Source organism: Triturus cristatus, chromosome 3_1 (assembly GCF_964204655.1).
Source record: "Triturus cristatus chromosome 3_1, aTriCri1.1, whole genome shotgun sequence".
NCBI lineage: Eukaryota > Metazoa > Chordata > Amphibia > Caudata > Salamandridae > Triturus > Triturus cristatus.
Genome location: NC_140583.1, coordinates 909,817,561 through 909,837,169, shown reverse-complemented (window position 1 = coordinate 909,837,169; position 19,609 = coordinate 909,817,561). Strand labels below are relative to the sequence as shown.

At 43.4% G+C, this 19,609-nt stretch overlaps 1 protein-coding gene across 1 annotated transcript in view; it reads left to right on the top strand.

Moving 5' to 3' along the window:
- Positions 1-19,609, top strand: part of PSMD14 (proteasome 26S subunit, non-ATPase 14) — a 391,539-nt gene that overhangs the window by 205,746 nt on the left and 166,184 nt on the right. Inside the window, exon 6 of the mRNA XM_085645445.1 lies at positions 19,405-19,555. Within this exon, the coding sequence (XP_085501571.1) occupies positions 19,405-19,555 (151 nt within the window). The remainder of the gene's footprint in view (positions 1-19,404; positions 19,556-19,609) is intronic.

Sequence of the window (19,609 nt, the reverse complement as noted above, 5' to 3'; positions counted from 1 at the left end):
GCTGCGGTTTCCTCTTTATCCATGATGGTTAGGATGACGTCAGTTGCTGCGATGAAAGTGATTTTCGTGCTGCGTTTGCTGTGGAATCCAGACTGTGAGATATCTAGTAGGTGGTGGTATTTAAGATGGTTTGAAAGTTTACTGGTTTGATAGCTTTCTCCACAACATTTGATGGGAAGGGCAAGAGTGAGTTGGGTCTGTAGTTGCTGAGCTCTTTTTTGGTCTGCTGTGTGATTTTTCAGGAGGGCGCTGATCAGACATCCGGGCGTTGTCTGCTGCTGAGATTGTGCCAGGTTTGAGCAACAAGCTTTAGAACTCAACTAAATCTGTAATGACAGGGCAGAGTATTTACACAGCAGAGCATATGAGTAAGATGAAGAGCTTTCCTTTTCAGAAGCAGAAGTTCCCTCTACTCTGGACATTCTGCCTACTAGGCCTCTAGCGAACCGAGCTCATGCTCCACAGCAGCTACAGCACAGCAACTACACCCACGGCCTGTTAAATGCATTATCTCAACCAGTGCACCTACATGTGATCCTTCTCAAGACAGACAAAGGGAAAACTGACACAGAGCTGAAAGACCATATTGTCAAAGGCAGAGACCAAAAGGCATAGAAATAACACACCTATAAAAGAGCTCCTTGTGAAGGCATCTTCCGCATAGAATTAGTGTGAATACCCCCATCCATATTCCATTCCTTTACAAACAGATCTGCAACAAAGTTAATCAGTTATGATATTCAGCCAGCTTTTCGTTCATCAATTATCTTGGATGCACTCTTCTAGAAAACAAGCAAGCTCTTTGGTCCTTTTACTCATAGATGATTTGGAATGCGTTGCAAACATTTTCTGTCCTATTCTGCATTTTCCACAGTCCGCAAAAATATAATCGCAGCCTCCAGGCAAAGCTCATCAACAATTCCTTTTTTGGGCTGAACGGTGGGGCAAATTAAATACAAGAATTGGCAAGGGCATTAGGTCTGGCCTAAGCAAGCATGCAATATTTAGTATGTATATTGTATGAACAAAAATTGACAAACTTATAAAAAAATATGTAAATAAAGGAGCCGTCCAGCAGTCCATTGACTTCCTTTTAGGTGGCTCTGCCCATGTGATAAGGCAAAGGCCATCAATGGCTATGTAAGCTTCCAGTGGATGGACTCACTCACTGTCCTATTCTGAGGTGGGTGAAAAAAATGTGAGTGAGAATTAAACAGACTGATGGATGAAGAGGGCTTATGGAAAGCCCTGATGTGTATATATGCATGTATTTTTAGATCTGACTTTAGCCAAACCTTTTGATATTACCAAAATTATATGTATAATATAGTTCCAAGTAGGGACTTTCAGCCGGTGCTCTTCATCTATTGGTCTGTTGTGTCATTCACATTCTTCTTCAACCCACACTAACATGCAAAAGACACACAATTGATGGACAGAATGCAGAACAAATCAAAACATTCATCCCCCAGTCAAGAGATCTGGGTTAAATCCATCATTCTTTTGCTCACCTGGCCACCCCAGTTTAGACCTGGCCATATGCAAATTAGTCTTGACCCTGTGCCTCATGGGAACAGTCCAGCCCGAACTGCTAAGCCAGGTCCTCCCTGGACTGGAAACAAGCATCCTAGGACCGGTTTCGCGGTTTCACCCCTCTTCAGCCAGGATAGCTTGATTCCAGTGGCACAGTGAGCCCAGGACCCACGTCTGGGCATACCTGGCGCACTTAGGGCGAGAAAGCAAAAGACACACAATTGATGGACGGAATGCAGAACAAATCAAAACATTCACCCCCAGTCAAGAGATCTGGGTTAAATCCATCATTTTTTTGCTCACCATGCCACCCCATAAAGCACACCATAGATAATTAAGACAGTCAAAATTTAAAAGCATAGTATTTCCAAAAATGTAATGCATTGTTTAAAATGTTTACGATTTTTATAAAATTTCCACTCCTGTTCCAGCCCCAATTATTTATTCCAAGTCCACTTTTAGTAGAAGGTTATCGACCAGTGTCAAGAAGTTTACCCCACGGCAAACTAAAATGTTTGATGAGCCTCCCATCCAGCTTGTTACGTCCTGCCTGCAGGTGCAGATGTTTCATTCATTTAAGATTACTTTTAAAAACTTCCTTCTTTCGTCTTTTACTGTAGAGCAAGCGCACATCAGGTGGCATATGGATTCTGTGTGGTAGCCACATAAACAACAATTTTTGACTTGATGTTTACTTTTCAGGTAGGAACCAAGTCCTACGAGTTATGATCTCCTAGTCGGTACAGCATAAACCTGTTTTTGATGTTAGTCGAAAATGAGCCGCTAAATAGGCTTGCAGTTTTAGCTTTGTATATGAGTTTATTACAGCCTAGGCATGTCGACGTTTGGTTAATCTACTTTTGTCTTCCATAAAGGATAATTTCTTGGCCGTGGTGTTGCACACTCTGTTAAATGCTTTCAGTTTCAGCCAAAGACGATCTCGCGGCACTCTATCAAAGGCTGATTTTAGGTCGATATAACATGCAAAGAGTCCAGCTTTTTTACTTATAGCTTTTTCAATTAGGATCGTCAGTGCTGCCAGGTTTGTGATGGTGATTGAGGTTCAGCCTATGCACTGGCTTATTAGTAGACGAGTTTGTATTGGTGTTCCGTGCTCCAGGGTATCACCCTCTGAACAGAGTGTATTGAACAGAGTGTAGTGAATATATCTATGGTTGCACCCCCTGGGCACCGAGTTTAATCCTTATCAAAGGATTCAGTAGTTTATATTAAGTTCAATAAATCAAATATAGTCCATCGATATTGATGCTGTTTAATATTGTTGTACCATACAATATTGTTAACTTCAGGTCCCAGAATGCATTGTTTCTGGAAAACTTGTTTCGTAGAATCCAGCTTTAAGTCATTCATGTTTCAAACCCAATGCATTTCGGCCATGAGCCTTCATCTGGGGATGATCTGTAAATAAATGTGGTCAACTTTAAATCTGTCATACTGGAAGAATGCCTAATAGTTATGAGTGCTCCCGGGGTTTACATACGTGACTATTGTCGATAATGATCATTACCATGCATCAAGGGTGCGCAAGGTTATTGCGTTGTAGAATTGTGAAATAGTGACATACCAGCATTAATGACCGTGTATAGGAAGGTGCGCAAAGAGATTGCATCAGAAAACCGGAAAATGTCAACGTTCATGATCGTGCCCAATGTTATGGTGCAACGCGTACCAATGTTATTGTGAAGTTTTATGCAGCAAGGTTAACTACGTTCTTCATACCTCCTAAGCGTGTTTTGAACGTGTCTAATAAAGAGTGACGTGCTCCCGTGTTGTTATTAATAGGCGCTGGTGTTCGGTGACAATTACTAAACGTGATTCTATGATTACATTATGCTCCTGCTCTAATACGCTGGTGCCCATATGGGGGACCGTGCGTTTCTCTTACCGATGTGATTGTTTAAACGAGTTAGTTCAGACGCCGTTCCATGCGGGGAAGTTGGTTAGTGCGTGCCTATGACCTGGATGTGCAATTTAGCTCGGCTTGCGATAAAAATACACATAGAAAGCGGACTACAATTTATAAACAAGGTGCCGGTGAATGACGGTTTTATTAAATGTATCACTACAGTTAGAATTTGAATAAGTGGAAGTGAAATAACGAACGATTAATATGTAGCAATTATGCATTCAAACGGATGCTGGTAAATACTAATGTTGACTAGTATGTTTTTATGCTATACAAGTGTCACGATATTTATAATAAATCATATCATATAAAACAATGATAACATGCGCCAAGTTGAGGATCCCTTGATGTACAGTGCTTTGCGTGATAGTGAAAACGATGACGGTGAAACTTAATAGAGGAGTTTTTTGGTATAAACCATGAATTGGCTGTGTGTGACATCACTTGTGAAAAGTCAAACGGTACAAAATGCAGTCTAATGTTTCAGGCTTATAAATAACATTGAAATTCCATACGTTCATTCATCCCGTAAGGTTTCAAAGAATTCAAATGACTAATCCAAGTGTTTTCTCTTTGCAACAAAAAGTTGTGGTTATCTTCTTTTTCAAGAACTTCCAAGACACAAAATTTCAACTGACTGATGTTATGGCCTGCTTCAATAAAATGTTGCGCCACTGTAGATTTTGTTTGTTTAACTCTTATGTTGCTTTTATGCTCGTTCAGGCGTATCTTGATCTTCTGTTCGGTTTGTCCAATATAAGGTTTTCCGCACAGGCATTTTAACATATATATCACGTTTGATGTATCACATGTGGCATTCACCCTTAGTTTGATTTTATGACCTTTCATTGGGTGGGTGATATATAATCCTCTAATCAGATTGTTGCAGTTGTTACAGTTCCAACACAGAGTATTGCCTTTAAATGTTGTTTGCGTTGGGGAATAATTAGTGCTTTTTATTATTTCTCCCACGTTGTTACTCCTCCTGTACGCAAAAATGGGTTCTTCATCAAAGATATGATTGAAATCTTGTTCGAGTCTCAAGATTGACCAATGTTTTTGAATAATTTTTTTGTATGCAGCGCTCATCGTGGAGTATTTTGAAACCACTGTAATGTGTTTTTTGGTTTGTTCCTGACAGGGTGCGAGTGGTTCTTCTCTATTTTTTTAACTTCGGTTTTTGGCTTCAATTGGTACATGTTCAGGATATCCACGTGCCTTAAATCTGAGTAACATGTTGTTGATTTGTTCCTCTGCTCTCGTTTGGTTAGTTTTGCAGCATGAATCTTTCTGGATCCACTATGCTGTGCATTATTCCGCCATCTAGTGGTTGGGTCTGGAATTGTAGTATTTCTTCTTTTTTTTTTTTTTCGTGGCCCAGGTGGGCGTCGACATACCACCATTTGGTGTCCTTCGTGACGTCGACGCGCTTCCTCTGGAAGCTCCCACCTTTGGTCGCCATCTTCAGATTTTTTTTCCACCGTTGGGTCTGGATCAACAGGAAGGAGCTCCAAGAACTTTGGAGAGAAGAATCGACAAAAGATTGGAATATATCACCGGGGAAGACACTGGAGACCAAGTAATAAGAAACTCGACTACAGTTCAGAGAACTTCGAAGAATTCCGTTCAAATTCTGCGCAAACTGCCACCACAAGTACCCGCAAAAGGACCAACACCCAGTTTGCAATCTCTGCTTGCTGCTCGACCATCGAAGCGAGGACTGCAACGCCTGTGCAGCGTTCACACCGAAGACTCTCAGAGTAAGGGAGAGACAGAGAAGAGCAAACTACAACATGCAGGGGCAGGGGACGCCCCCATCGCTACGAGATTTGGGACTCTCCAGCGGAGAGGAAGACCATGTAGCAGGAGGACCGGAAGGCGTCGTGGTCGTCTAGGTCGAAAAGAAAACATGAAAGGAGGTAAGAGAGTCGTCTTACCCTAAACCCTCCACTGATACTCGCAAAGGCGAGCCAAAGTCCTCGAAAGGAGTAGGGCCGTCGAAGCTCTCGACGTCGACTACTGCATCCAAGGACAAACAGTCTGTCGGATCCTCTGAGAAGGACCCCTAGACGGCGAAATCCCAAGACAAGGGAAAGGCGCCGAAGAGCAGCCACGAAAAAGAGGCCTCGACTTCGGATGGCGAAGGCCCGAGACAGGTTTCGACTTCGACAACCGCGAAGAGGAAGGTCAAGGCCTTCGAAGCTGATCACGCGACAGAGATGGAGAAGAAGAGAAAAAGGCTCGAGGCCGAAAAGGCTAACATCTTGCAACGCAAGAAAGACTTAGACGAAAAGCTAAAATTCTACAGCATACCGTCGAAGACTACACCCGAAACAGGAAAGGGCGTAGAGGAATTCGAAGCGCCGAACACACCTGAACCTGGAGAGGAACAGGAAGAGGACCTGTACTACGGGACAGGCGAAGGGGAAGAAGATAAGACTTACCGAGAGTCGACTTCTTCGGAGGCTCAAGACTTGCCGTGGGAAGATCTCGACGCCGAATCACCAGAAGAGGGCCTACATTCATATCCGTCTAGGTCTTCGCCGCCGGACGACATAGGGATCTACAATCAAGTCATCAAAAGGGCGGCTGAGACGTATGGGGTGCAGTTAGAGGAAGAGAAACCCCAGTCTTGCTTCCTCTTGGAGACCTTGCTGCCTTCACAGACTAAAAGCCAGTTCCTTCCCATGCTCCCAAGTGTGCTGGACCAGGGGAAGGAGGCATTCAAAGAGCCTGCCATGTGTAGAGCTGTGACTCCACGAGCAGAGAAAAAATATAAACATTTTTCGTAGGACCCCATGTACATCAGAGGGTCAGTACCAGCCGACTCCATGATTACATCCACAGCTCGGAAAAGAGCAAATATACCCACAAACTCTGAGGATGGACATGATAGGTAGGAAGATGGAAAGGAGTGCAGTCATACAATGGCGCATCTCCAACTCCAATGCGCTCATCAACAGACACGCATACCAGCACCGGGAAGAAGTGGGAGAACTCCTCAAGCACGTACCAGAACAATACCAGAGAAGAGCAAGCCACCTGGTAGAAGAGGGGAAGAACATGGCTAATACATGTTTGAAGTCAGCCCTGGACGCAGCAGTACATCGAGCAGGCAGATGATGCTGGGGGTCACAGAAACAAGTCATGCCTGGTTAAGAATTTCTGGTTTCAAGAATGAGGTCCAAAACAACCTCCTCAACACACCCTTCAACGGGGAACACCTGTTTGGAGCACCAGTTGATGAAAAGTTTAACCAGCTGAAGAAAGATAACAAAACAGCTAGATCGATGGGGGCGCTGCAGTTCCGAGGTATGAGAAGGGGAATACCTTCCAGGAGACCGACAGGCAGAGGAAATAATCAGCCTGGGGCAACACACCAAACCACCCAGCAAAGTTATCAAGGGGGTAACCAGGGACAGCAGCAGCAAAACTGGCAGTAACCGCTCCGAGGACAATCCTTTCGAGGGCTCAGCCGAGGAAGGGGTAACGGCCAGAGGGGAAATTAGCCTCCCGCAGGAAAGTGACTCACCAGCAGAAACAACGCACTCCTGGATGAGACCTCAGGAAGTGCAGAAAGAAACAGGACAAAAACCAGCGAAAAATCTAAAACTTCAACAGCTCCTCCAACACACATCATCGGTAGGAGGCAGATTAAGACACTTCCTCCAGGAGTGGAGGAAAATAACATCAGACACATGGATATTAAACCTCATACAATATGGGTACTGTATAGACCTGGAAAGGCCACCGCAAAACAGAAGGCCAAAGGTCAGAGTGCACACAACAAAAGAGCTGACACACTTGAGGGAGGAAGCAAGAGAATTGCTAAAGAAAAGAGCCATAGAAATTGTGCCACAAAAACAAAGGAACAATGGGGTATACTCAACCTACTTCCTCATGCCAAAGGTAGACGGAACATTACGTCCAATTCTAGACCTCAGATTCCAAAACAAGTTCATAAAGACTCAAAAGTTCAAGATGACCTCACTCCAAGAGGTCATATCTCAGCTACAAAGAGGAAACTACATGGCAACTATAGACTTAAAGGACGCCTACTTGCACATCCCCATCAACGGCAAACACAAACGCCTCCTCAGGTTTACAATAGGCAAAAATCACTACCAGTTCACAGTGCTAGCTTTCGGACTAAAATCAGCACCGAGAGTCTTCACAAAATGTCAGGCGGCAGTAGCAGCACACTTACGCACACTCGACGACTGACTGGTAAAAGCAAGCTCATACCACAGGTGCAGGAAGCACATAGAGATAGTGATACAGACGCTGGCCCAACTGGGGTTTTCGATCCATTGGGTGAAAACTTCAATAGAACCAGAACAACTGAAGAGGTTCTTAGGAGCAGAAATCAACACCATACAATGCACGGTGATTCCATGTGCAAAGAGGACTCTGGCTATCTGCAAGGAGACGTGTCTTTACCGCAACGGGCAAGCTCTGACAGTGAGGACTGTGAGCAAACTGATGGGGATGATGGCATCATGCATACATTTGGTACCAAATATTCGCCTACACATGAGACCATTCCAAGAATGAATCCAGCAGCAATGGTCACAAGCGACAGGAAGTTGGGAGGATCTAGTGGTTGTCACACAAACAGTACAGCAAGAAATAGCGTGGTGGAACCAGAAGAACTTAGCACAGGGAAGATCATTCACACAGCCAACTCCAACTGTAACCATTACAACAGACGCCTCCCAGAAGGGGTGGGGAGCGCACACAAACCTCAAAGAAGGGGGTCGTGGAAACATCAGGATGCAATAAAGCACATACACTACCTAGAACTCAAGACAGTGTTCCTAGCCTTAAAGACCTTTCAGAAACTGCTGTACGGGAACAGAGTACTGATACAAACAGACAATACAACTACCATGTTCTACATCAACAAGCAAGGAGGGACACATTCAGTGAAACTCTCACGGCTAGCGCAGGAAATATGGAGATGGGCAATCCCAAGAAAGATAGACCGGTTAGCAATACATCTACCAGGGAAGGACAATGTAGAGGCAGACTGGCCCAGCAGACAGACGTCAGCATCCCACGAATGGGAGATCAACCAACAGCAAATCCAGAAGGTATGCCACAAATGGGGGACTCCACAAATAGACCTCTTTGCAACACACCAAAATGCAAAATGCCAAAACTTCGCATCCAGGGTACCGTCCAAACAGTCCCTGCGGAATGCGCTATGGATAAGCTAGTCAGGGACATTTGCATACGCTTTTCCACCAATACCACTACTACACAGAGTGCTGAACAAGTGAAGGTTTAGCAGCATGACGCTCATCCTGATAGCACGCCAATGGGCCAGGCAAACATGGTTCTCACAAATCATGGAGATGTCACAAGCGCACGCACACAGGTTCCCCGCCAGGAAGGACCTGCTAACAATGCAAAACGGAAGAGTACTACACCCAGAACCAGAAAGCCTCAGCCTAGCTGCATGGCTCCTGAGGACCTAGAGTTCGCACACCTCAAATTACCGGCATGTACGATGGCGGTACTCAGAGAGGCAAGAAGACCGACCACAAGGAATTGCTACGTAGCAAAGGGTACACTTAGCAGCAATTGTGGCTTACACAAGAGGGTAAACCGTGAAAAGTTTTTTCACATCACATGTGGTAAAAAGATTCCTAGAAGGTGCAAAAAGGATCGCGCCTCCAGGCAGAATGCCAACACCAGCATGGAACCTCAATGTAGTGCTCACACAGCTAATGAAAGCACCATTTGAGCCTATTCACAAAGCTACACTGCATATGCTATGAAGACAGCCTACCTAGTGGCTATCACATCACTACAAAGAGTAAGTGAATTGCAAGCGTTAACACTCCAAGAACCCTACCTACAAATACACAGTGATAGGATTGTCATGAGAACGGACCCGCATTTCATGCCAAAGGTGGTGTCTAAGTTCCACATCAACCAGACAGTTCAAATATCAAGTTTTTTCCAAAAACCGTCCACGAGCACAGAAAGAGCCTTACACACACTGGACGCCAGGAGGGCAGTGATGCACTATATGGAAAGGACAAAAGAATGCAGAAAAACAAAGCAATTTTTTGTATCCTTCGCCAGCAGTTTTTTGGGACGACCTGTTACCAAAAATACCATTGCACGATGGATTGCACAAACCATTCTGCTCTGCCACAAACAGGCAGCTCAGCCATTACAAGGAGCAGTTCATGCTCACTCAACAATTGCGTTTCTAGCAAACACACCTATCCAAGACATTTGCCAAGCGGCAACATGGTCTTCAGTGCATACGTTCACTAAGCACTACTGTGTGGATATCCAAATGAACAAAGAAGCGCAAGTGGGACAAAAGGTCTTGCAACACATTTTCAGTAACCAATGCTCATCTTCCACCCAACCACCACTATGAGGAGAAACCGCTACAAAGTTGATGCACAGCATAGTGAATGCAGAAAGATTCACGCTGCAAAACGAATAGTTACTTACCTGTCGGTGTAGTTTTGCAGCTGAAAGACTTTCTGGATTCACTAGCGAACCCACCCTCCTCCGCCAGAAAGATGAGACAGGAGGATAAAAGGGGGGTAGAAGGTGAAAAGACTTTACAAGGATTAAATCAGAAAACAAAGAAAGAAAAAAGAATCCAAAGATGGCGACCAAAGGTGGCAGCTTCCGGAGGAAGCGCGTCGACGTCACAAATGATACCAAATGGTGGTATGTCGACGCCCACCTGCGCCAGGAAAAAAATTTAAAAAAGAGAAGAAATACTACAATTCCGGACCCAACCACTAGATGGCGGAATAATGCACAGCGTAGTGAATCCAGAAAGTCTTCAAGCTGCAAAACTACACCGACAGGTAAGAAACTATACGTTACTATCCTCTTTACTCTTAACAGTTGTGAGTACGGTAGATGTTGTTTGAGGGGCTGAGGATGAAAGCTTCCGAAGAGGAGAACGTTATTTCTATTACTGTCCTTTCTGTGTAAATCGGTATCAATTCCAGTAGGAGTTTTAGTGATTTTCACATCCAAGAATGTAATAGTGTGTTGCTGTATCTCATACGTGAATTGGATTAGTTGATCAATCCTGTTGAGCCTATTGATTTGTTCTTGCAATGTGGTTTTTGCACCTTTCCGTAATATGAATATATCATCAATAAACCTTAGAAACAATACTAGATGTGTTTTCCATGTGGGCTCAGCCAAAATGTTGTCTTCTTCAAAGCGGTTCATAAAGATGTTTGCATATGAGGGCACAGCACAATTGCCAATAGAAGTGCCGCTCTTTTGTTGGTACCAAGAATTCTGCCATTTGAAGTAGCTATGAAACAATGTGAACTCTAAAAGTTCCATTAAAAATACTTTCAACCGCTCTTCGTATTCTGTATGCAATAATGCGTGTTCCACCACCTCTATACCAAGTTGATGTGGAATGGATGTATATAGAGATTTAACATCTATAGTACATAGAATTATATCTTCATTGTCTGTGATTAGAACTTGATGTTACTTCTCCAAAAAGTCTGTGGTGTCTTTTATGAAGGTCCTCCTAGATGTAACACTTGATTGTAAGTACTGGTCCAGGAATTTACCCACCAGTTCATGTAGACTTCCTCGAGTTGATACTGGTGGTCTAGTTGGGTGCTTGTGTATTTTTGGCACCTTTGTATAGGGTCGCACTCCTGGGGTTCGTTTGTATGAGATATTTTTGGACCTTCTTGTTGATTGTACCTTCGTTGTAGGCTTTGTTCACGATGTTTTTAAGAACTTCCTTAAATTGTTCCATAGGATTCAAATCAAGATTCATATAGGTCTCAGTGTCCTGTAAGTGAGTTTCCACCTGTTTATTGTAATAACTGGTATTCATGATGACTAGGGCTCCCCCTTTATCGGCTTTTTGGCAAATCGTCTCGGTCCTTTGTGCTTTGGATTTCAATATACCCATTTCTGTGGTCGTAAGATTTTTGTGTTTGGGTGCTTTTTGAAAATTTAGTTTGGATATGTCCTGTTTGACCAGTAGCTCAAAAATGTCCAAGCTCTTTTTGCTCACGGGGGCCATATATGTGCTTTTCACTTTTAAGCCTTTCAATAAGTCTTCTGGTTTGTCGTGGGTTCAGTTACAATGTTCTCGAAGAAATTACGTAGTCTGAGCTTTCTCATCAGCTTAAAAAAACTGATGTTTAATTCTAAACTGTTGGTGCGGGTGGTCAGCACAAATAAAGTTCCCTTTTGTAATGTCTTTAGTTCGATCTCACTAAAATGATAGTCCGGGATGTTGATAACTAGGTTGTCTGTGGACCCTTCTTGCCCGTGTCCTTCTCTGCTGTTACCGTATGAGTTTATGGATGTTCTTTGTCGTTTTCTTTTGCCCCTCCTGGGTCGTCCCGATCAGGGCGGCTTAATTCTAAAAAAGGCGCCACTGTGGTTCCAGTTGTCGATGTGGAGGGTTTCTCTGTGTTGACTTGTGCTATCACTGTCCGATGAAGAGTTATCGGTGGTCTGGGTGTATGGTTTCTTTTGCCTGCGTTTGGCATATATGTCTGCCCACGTATAGACTTCCCCCAATTTATAGTCAATGGTATCCCTGGGGAATTTGCAAATCTTTCGTTCGTTGACCTCTTGTGTATGTTTCGCTAGTTGGCTGTTAATATCTGCCAAAGTTTTACTTTATTCCTCTGCTGTCCAATTCAGTTTTAACACTCGAGATTTCCTTGGCCAATTCTTCTAAAATATTTGATAATTCTTCGATGATAAGTAAGATCAAATCTAGAGAACATTTGTTCAATATTGCAAACCAGCGGTCTTTAAATTTCTGTACATTTTTACAAAGTGAAGGCTTTAAGGGAATTCTTAGTCCTCAGGGGATCCTTTGTGCTTTGTGGTACCTGATTATAGTACTGGCATGTAGCTTTTGGTTAATTTCCTTTTTCGATAAGTCAATGAGTTGTCTGATATTTTGTTCCTTAGTGCGATTTATCATAAAGTCGTCAGCTTCTTCTTGTATGAGGGCATAGATTCGTGGCACTTCCTCATTGGCAAAAGTTTCAGCCCTTATTTCTGTTAAGTTCGATATTTTATCATACAACGTGTTGTCTGGCGTGCTACGAGCTGTGTTCAGTAGAAATGCTTAAAATGATTGAGATTCAGCCTATGCACCATGGTGCCCATGCCCTGCCTGAAGACTGTTTGGTATTTCGGGATTATTCTTTTTTCCTCCATCCACCCCTGGAATTGTTGTAAAATACATGATGCGAAAAGTTTAGCCTCAACGTCAATCAGGGCAATGAGCCTGTAATTTCCAGGCTCAGTACGACTGCCATTTTTATAGATTGGATGAAATAGATTCCCTCTCCAGGAATATGGCGTCTTATTTTCGCAGTATATGTGGTTAAAAAGTGGCGTGAGGTAGTTGACCCAGAAATCAGGATCTTGCTTAAAAAGTGCATTTGGGAGACCGTTTGGCCCTGCAGCTCCCACGGTTTTCAATTTTTTTATCACTACTTTTAGGTGTTTTGTTGTTGTAAGGGTTTTTAAATCTTGAGTAATGGGTTTCATTTGGTCCCCTTCCAATTGCACTATTTCCAGTTTGGAATGACCTATTGCAGTCGCATTTTGCTTTGCGTCCTCCAATATATTCAAACCTGGTTCTGCCCACGTATGAGTACCACTATGTGTGTTATTATACAATTTGTCAATATGTTGTATCCAAGCTGACTCACTTATTCCCGCATTTTGGTGCGTTCCTATTCCTTTTGTTAAATTATTTATTAGCCCCCAGAATTCGCTGCGGTTTTGCAATTTGCTTGCCCACAGCAATTTCTCCCAAAGGTTTTCAATATGCGCCTCCCTGCATATGTCCTTATATTCCTTTCTCATTTTTAGGTCTCGCCTGAGCCAGCGCTTTAGCGCTGCACTGGCGAGCGTTTTAGTAAGCGGGTTTTGGAAGTGCTAACTAGTGGCTTTTTTCTGGCCTCCAGCTTGCGTTCACGATGTCGTGCACGCGCACAGCTGGCAGGCTTTCCTCCCCCTCTCTCACCCGCTCCTTCGCATGGCAGACTTTCCTCCCCCTCTTTCACCCGCTCCTCCCCATTACTAGCTAATCAAACCGCAACAGCGAGACATGCCACTGCGCAAGCGGATCGCGCTTCCAACCATATGTTTTTTTTACTGCAGGCTTTCCTCCCCCGCTCTAACAGCGAGACATGCCACTGCGCAAGCGGGGCGCTTCCAAGCAATATATTTATTTTACTGCAGGCTTTCCTCACCCTCTCTCACCCGCTCCTCCCCATTACTAGCTAATCAAACCGCAACAGCGAGACATGCCACTGCGCAAGCGGGACGCTTCCAAGCCATATGTTTATTTTACTGTTTTTCTTGTTGTCATTGCCTCTCCTCTACCGTCTCTCCATTGCTTCAGGTCACCATGTGTAGTACACTCTCCAGCAGTATAATCATCTCACTGTTGATGCCTACGATAGCCTTAGACCGGCTCGATAAGCGATTCGCGGGTCAGGAAGGTCTTCTTCGCCTCAAGCAGCTGCAACTTCTCAGCCACCACCGGAACCCCGGTGACCAACGGCTTCAGCGGGCCTGCTAGGGCATGCGAAGTGGCGACCAGATAGGGCAAAAAGGGCCTGGAACGGGTAGTTACCGACCACATGGCGAACACTCTCCCTGCACTGAACCGAAAGTGAGGAAAAATACAGCGCAGTATTTACACGTCATTTGTGTAGCGCAGCTGAAAGGGTCTGCCCAGTCACAATATGGCGCAGCCGCAACTACGACATAGGAGACAACAGACCTTGCAGTGTCACAGTAAACAGCTCTATCACATGTCCCCTCGATCTACTGTAGTTTCCTGATAGTTCAGTTATTCCCGGTCTGTGTATCTGTACACTTCGCTTCAGTTGTGTTTATATCAATCAGGTATTCGAAAAATATTTGTACAAGTTCATTTCAGTTCCAGGAAGAATTCTTTATTCAGGTTCACTTACTTAATTTCATAAGCTGTCGCGGACCCCCTGAGTAGGTGGCGCGGAGCGCCGGGGTCCCCAAACCACACTTTAATCACCGCTGCAGGAAATTAAAAATATTCGGCAATTTGGATATTGTGTGTTTTTGTGCAGGTCAGAGCTCTGACACCGCTTGTTTTTCATTAACTGGAAACTGCAGAACAAAGTCACTGGAAGTAAAGGAGTGAAGACATTAACTGGAGAGATCAAACCAGATATTGACATAGCCTGGTGCGCTAATCACAGCAGAATACGTGTGCACAAACCAGAGGTCAGGCGTATCAATGTTAAGGTCCGTGCTGCAACTGTGCAAATTAATGTGCGCAGTTATTGCGCATGCGCACGGTGTTCATGCGTAATTTGAGCAAAGACAAACGCCAGATCCGGGGCCCTATCATGATGGGCTCCTCTGGCGCAGCGCCTAGCGTCTGCTTTCATGTGCCTGCAGTGTGTAAAGTGAATTAGTTTAACCCGACATTTCACCAAGTTAGGCTATATTTTTGCACAGTACAGCTCAGAAACAGTGAGTAGGATTTCACTCTTTTTGTTTCTGAGCAGTGCTGTTATAATAATGCACTGATTCAGAGAGATATGGGGTTATACAAATTGACTTTATCCATGCAGATGCATAAAAACAAGCGCTCGGGTCTGCGCTGTCCAGCGAACCCCATTGAGACATGATGCGCCCCTGAACTCAAACTCCGTTTCACTCCTATTCAGGAATTCCGGATTTACTGCTGTGTGGAAAAAAAGTTCCTCAAATTCTAGGGGCAGGTCTACTTACATTTGATGCAAGGTACAGCACCAGAACAAAGTTACTGCACTACCTTGCATGAAAAGGGAAAGAACTGTGATGCTAGCTGTGCCTTCCATCCCTGGAGATGCTGAGAATAACAAGCATTGGCATGGCCAATAGGTCTCGCCTTTGGGACCTTATAAGTGTTTAGTTATCAAGCACAATATCCTTGGTGCAACAACATCAAGTGTTGCATGGCTAAACACTTATAAGGTCCCAAAGGCGAGACCTGTTGGCTATGCCAATGCTCGTTATTATTTTACTATTGTCTGTAGCTATTCCCATTCTGGCTGCTGCGGCCCTGGCAATTGCCTCCTTTGCAATTTTCCTCTTCTGGTCTTGCAGCTGTATGTTGTACCATGGTTCTTTTCAGGCACCATAAATCAATTGGCTTGCTGGGATTACTGGGAATTTGTTTAACAAGTTCGTTCCTAGATTCTCCCAATCTTGTTCTAATAAATGGGCGATCTGTGACCCGGTGTTGTCTACATGTTTATGCACTGTGTCCATTATTTGTTTGATGTTTGTTCCTCTCCATTTAAGTCTCCTTTGATTGTGTATTTCTGGCATTTTGACTAAAACTGCTGTGTTCTTTTTATAGAGCAGGTTTATATGTAGTGCTGTTTCTTGAGGGAAATGGTTACTCTCCGGACGAATATTAATGCGAAATTAGTCAACTAGGTGCAAGAGGTCCTTACTGATTATAGTGTAATCTATGGTGGATTGTTTCTTTCCACTAAAAAATGTAATGCCAGCTGGTTGATCCCCATTTGTATTTCCGTTCAATATGGTAAAACCTAGGTATTCCAGTTTTCGCTTCCATTTGTTTACTTCAGACCCCGTTTGGCGCTCTCTCTTGTTCAGGTAGCCCCCTGTTAAATGGCAGTTAAAATCGCCTGAGATAATCCTCTCATAATTTTGATGTGTCACTTGCATTGTTTTTATCAGGTTTATCAGATATGACAATCTTTCCCGTTTCTTCTTCTTTTCGGGGTGAATATATATGTTTAAAATCAGTAACTTCCACGAGATTGTGTGTGAGGGGCGCTTGCATTCCAGTTTCATGGCTTGTATCCAATTTTCTCCCGAGTCCAGTACTTCTAGTTTCTAGTCCTGCTTTACCGTAGTGTATATTGACCGCCCCCCCCCCCCCCCCTAGGGTGTCCATAATTTGACATTTTTTCTGCCAGGATATGATATTCTTCGTATCTGACTATAGATGTTAGATTCCATGTTTCTTGTAATAGGATTATGTTGAATCTTCCCAGGAAGGAGACGGTCTCCTGGTCTTGTCCCATTTCTCTGAAACCATGGGTGTTCCAGGAGCAGATTCTTAAAATGTTCTCATTTTGTGTGATCGATTGGACCTTCATACATTGTTCCCTTCAAGCTTTTTTGTTTTCATCAGGATCGTTGTTCCCTTCAAGCTTTTTTGTTTTCATCAGGCTCGTTGTAATTTCAAGAATTGGGGAACCCAGGACCAATCTTGATTTTCTTCTGACTGTTGTTTGGACTGTCTGGGGCTTGGGCTGAATTTGTTTAAGCAGATTTCCTGACTTGATTGTTGTTTCGGGGTCATACTTCTCGCCCCACTCAAAAAGGAAGTTGTTGTTCTTTTATTTGTTTTGGTTGGCTGATGCGCCTCTTTATTTAATACGGGTATTTTATACGTGTCGGATGTGTTGGCGTTATGCCCCAAGCTTCAAAGGCCGCTCTTGTTGAATATATCAGTGCTGTTATTTCATTTGAAGACCATGTTGTACGGGTTGCCTCTGTTTCTGTTCCTTTTTCTATTTGTAGGAATTCTACTGCCAAGACGTCTGTTGATGTAATATTTCTTAATTTTGGAATGTCTTTAAACAGCCTCATTAGGTTTCCCCTGTTTAAAGTATCCAATCTGCCTTTTGTTGAATTTTCTGGCCTAAAGATTAATTTATAGCAAAACTCCCCTGAATCACTTTGTTTGTTCTGATTTTGATTTATTCCAATTTTTTCCATTAAAGGTTCCCAGGCATTATTTCTTTTTTGGCACTCGTTGACTACAACGGCCCTTTCCAGTGAGGGAGTATTTGATATTGAGGTGCCCTCACCGATGATTTCATATTCTGTTTTTGCTATTTTTTGGCTTCTGTCTAGCCGTGCATTTTCCTTTTTTGTTTGTAATTCAATTGGTAGTTTGCATACCCTGCCCTGTTTGTCCAAGGTAATTTTTATTTGGTTACTGATACTTTTTTCCCTTTCTGTTTGTAATCCCAGTATTTTTAATGTTGGAGAAGATACCCTAGTTGTCTGGTTTGGTATCTGAACTTCTGGTTTCCTTGTTTTTGTACTTGTCTGCTTGCTCTCTGTTTTTTGTTGGAACTGAAACCAGCCTCTCTTTTTGTGAAGTGGATTCCTCTTTTTTTTTTTTACTTTTGTTTGAATTTCCTTTTAGTCAATTTATTTTTAGATTAATGGGGGCCCTCATTTACCACGACAATACAGTTTTGCCGAAACCATGACAGAACAAAAGAAGAATTGCCAAAAGGCTGACGGCCAACACCAGGCCTATTGACTTTTCCAGTGCTTATTTATTATCAGTTTGTAAGATTTTTAAAATTTTTTAGAAAACATGAGCTGAACAGTTAGTGATCTCCAGCCAAACGTAGAAATAAAATATAGTCTGCACTGCTTTTAATTGGGCTTCATCTAGTAATTACAGACCACTATACACTATTGACTTGTAAAACTGACAAATAGTGGTCCCAAAACCTCCGCTTTTGACTGCCTCAAAGTGATTAAGAATCTACTTGCTGTACCATTGTGTCACCAGTAAGCTCAAATTAACTTAGGAACATTTTGCTTTGCTTAGCTCTTTGGTTTATTGGGTGCAGCTCTGTGTTGTTCCTGCCCAAACCACGTAGACTCAACATTGACCAAGCATGCCTGCAGCACACTTCTGCAGCTGCACTGCAAACGCTGTCACACCACCAACATTGCTTGTCTCTTCCAAGAAAGCAAAGCTGTGCCCAACCCAATATAGCCTAGTCTGTAGCTTCCTTCACCATCCACTCCCAGTTTCCTTCTTCAGGCAGTGTTCTTCTGGTACCCAGCAAAGTTACTGATTTTTTTTTTTAGTTAGTCTTTGACTTCCCCTTCCACTTGCACCTTTTGCTCGGAGAGCAAGCAAAACCCACATTAATTACCTCATTGTGGGAGAGGAGCAAATCAGTCGTGAAGTGGCAGCCATTCAGAGAGCAAAATTCAGGATCTCGTTCTGTGCCAAGGCTTGGTGACAGATTTCCTCCGAGGCCTCAACCTTACCCTCATACAACACAAGCTTTGCTCTCATTCATTATCTAACATTTGATACCATGGTGCTGAAACCTTCTTCCCTATTTAATGTCACTTACTGTAAATGTATTTTCTCTTGTGTATATTCGCTGGTCTTTTTTATTCATAAACTTTTCCTCTGCTAGAAGCACACTTTTCTGTTGTTGCAGTGATTTCCCAATTCAGTGCCTCTGCATGTGATCAGTGCCCAAGCCCATTACCTCAAATTTCTCCTGAGATATTAATGTTGTGTGTGCATTTTGTATTGTTCATGTAAGAGTGTGCAGCATTTACTGTTGAAGGTGCAAAATTGACTGCGTTATTTGTAAACAGATCCTTTAAAACGCTACCAAAGCATTGTCGAACAAAATGCCGCAGAATTTTATCCTTTTCCTCTCAACAGTTGTCATCTACTTGCTAAAATTCTTCTGCTGTGAAAAACTTCAAAATTAATGTTAGCAAAAGGCTCAGCAGTTGAGCAGAAGAGTGCAAATTGCTTTTTGACAGAGTTCCTAGTTCTACTGCTGGTTTAATTGATATTTAAAGAGTAGATATTTACTCAAGTGCTGAAAGGGTAAAACTGGCCCAGGGAAGTGTGGTAACAGGGTGAAAATCTGAAAGCATGATCTACCGTTGCTAATGTGTATCCTTAATGATAGCACTCCTTTGTCGCACTTGTTCCTGTCTGCGTTTTCACGATCCTATGGCGACTGCTTCTGGTGGTGCTTTTCACACCCGAGAGGCCTTCATCTCCTAATGTACAGCCTCTCCCGCACGGTGTTTGTTTTCATGTAACGCATTGTTAATGTCTGATCCCTGAACATTCTTTGTTTCAGGCCAGAGATGGTCGTCGGTTGGTATCACAGTCACCCTGGCTTTGGCTGTTGGCTCTCTGGGGTTGATATCAACACTCAGCAGAGCTTCGAAGCCCTGTCGGAAAGAGCTGTAGCAGTGGTGGTGGATCCTATACAGAGCGTGAAAGGCAAGGTATGGCAGAGGTTTCAGCGTTTCCCCTTTATTTGCAAGTAACGTGAAATCTTT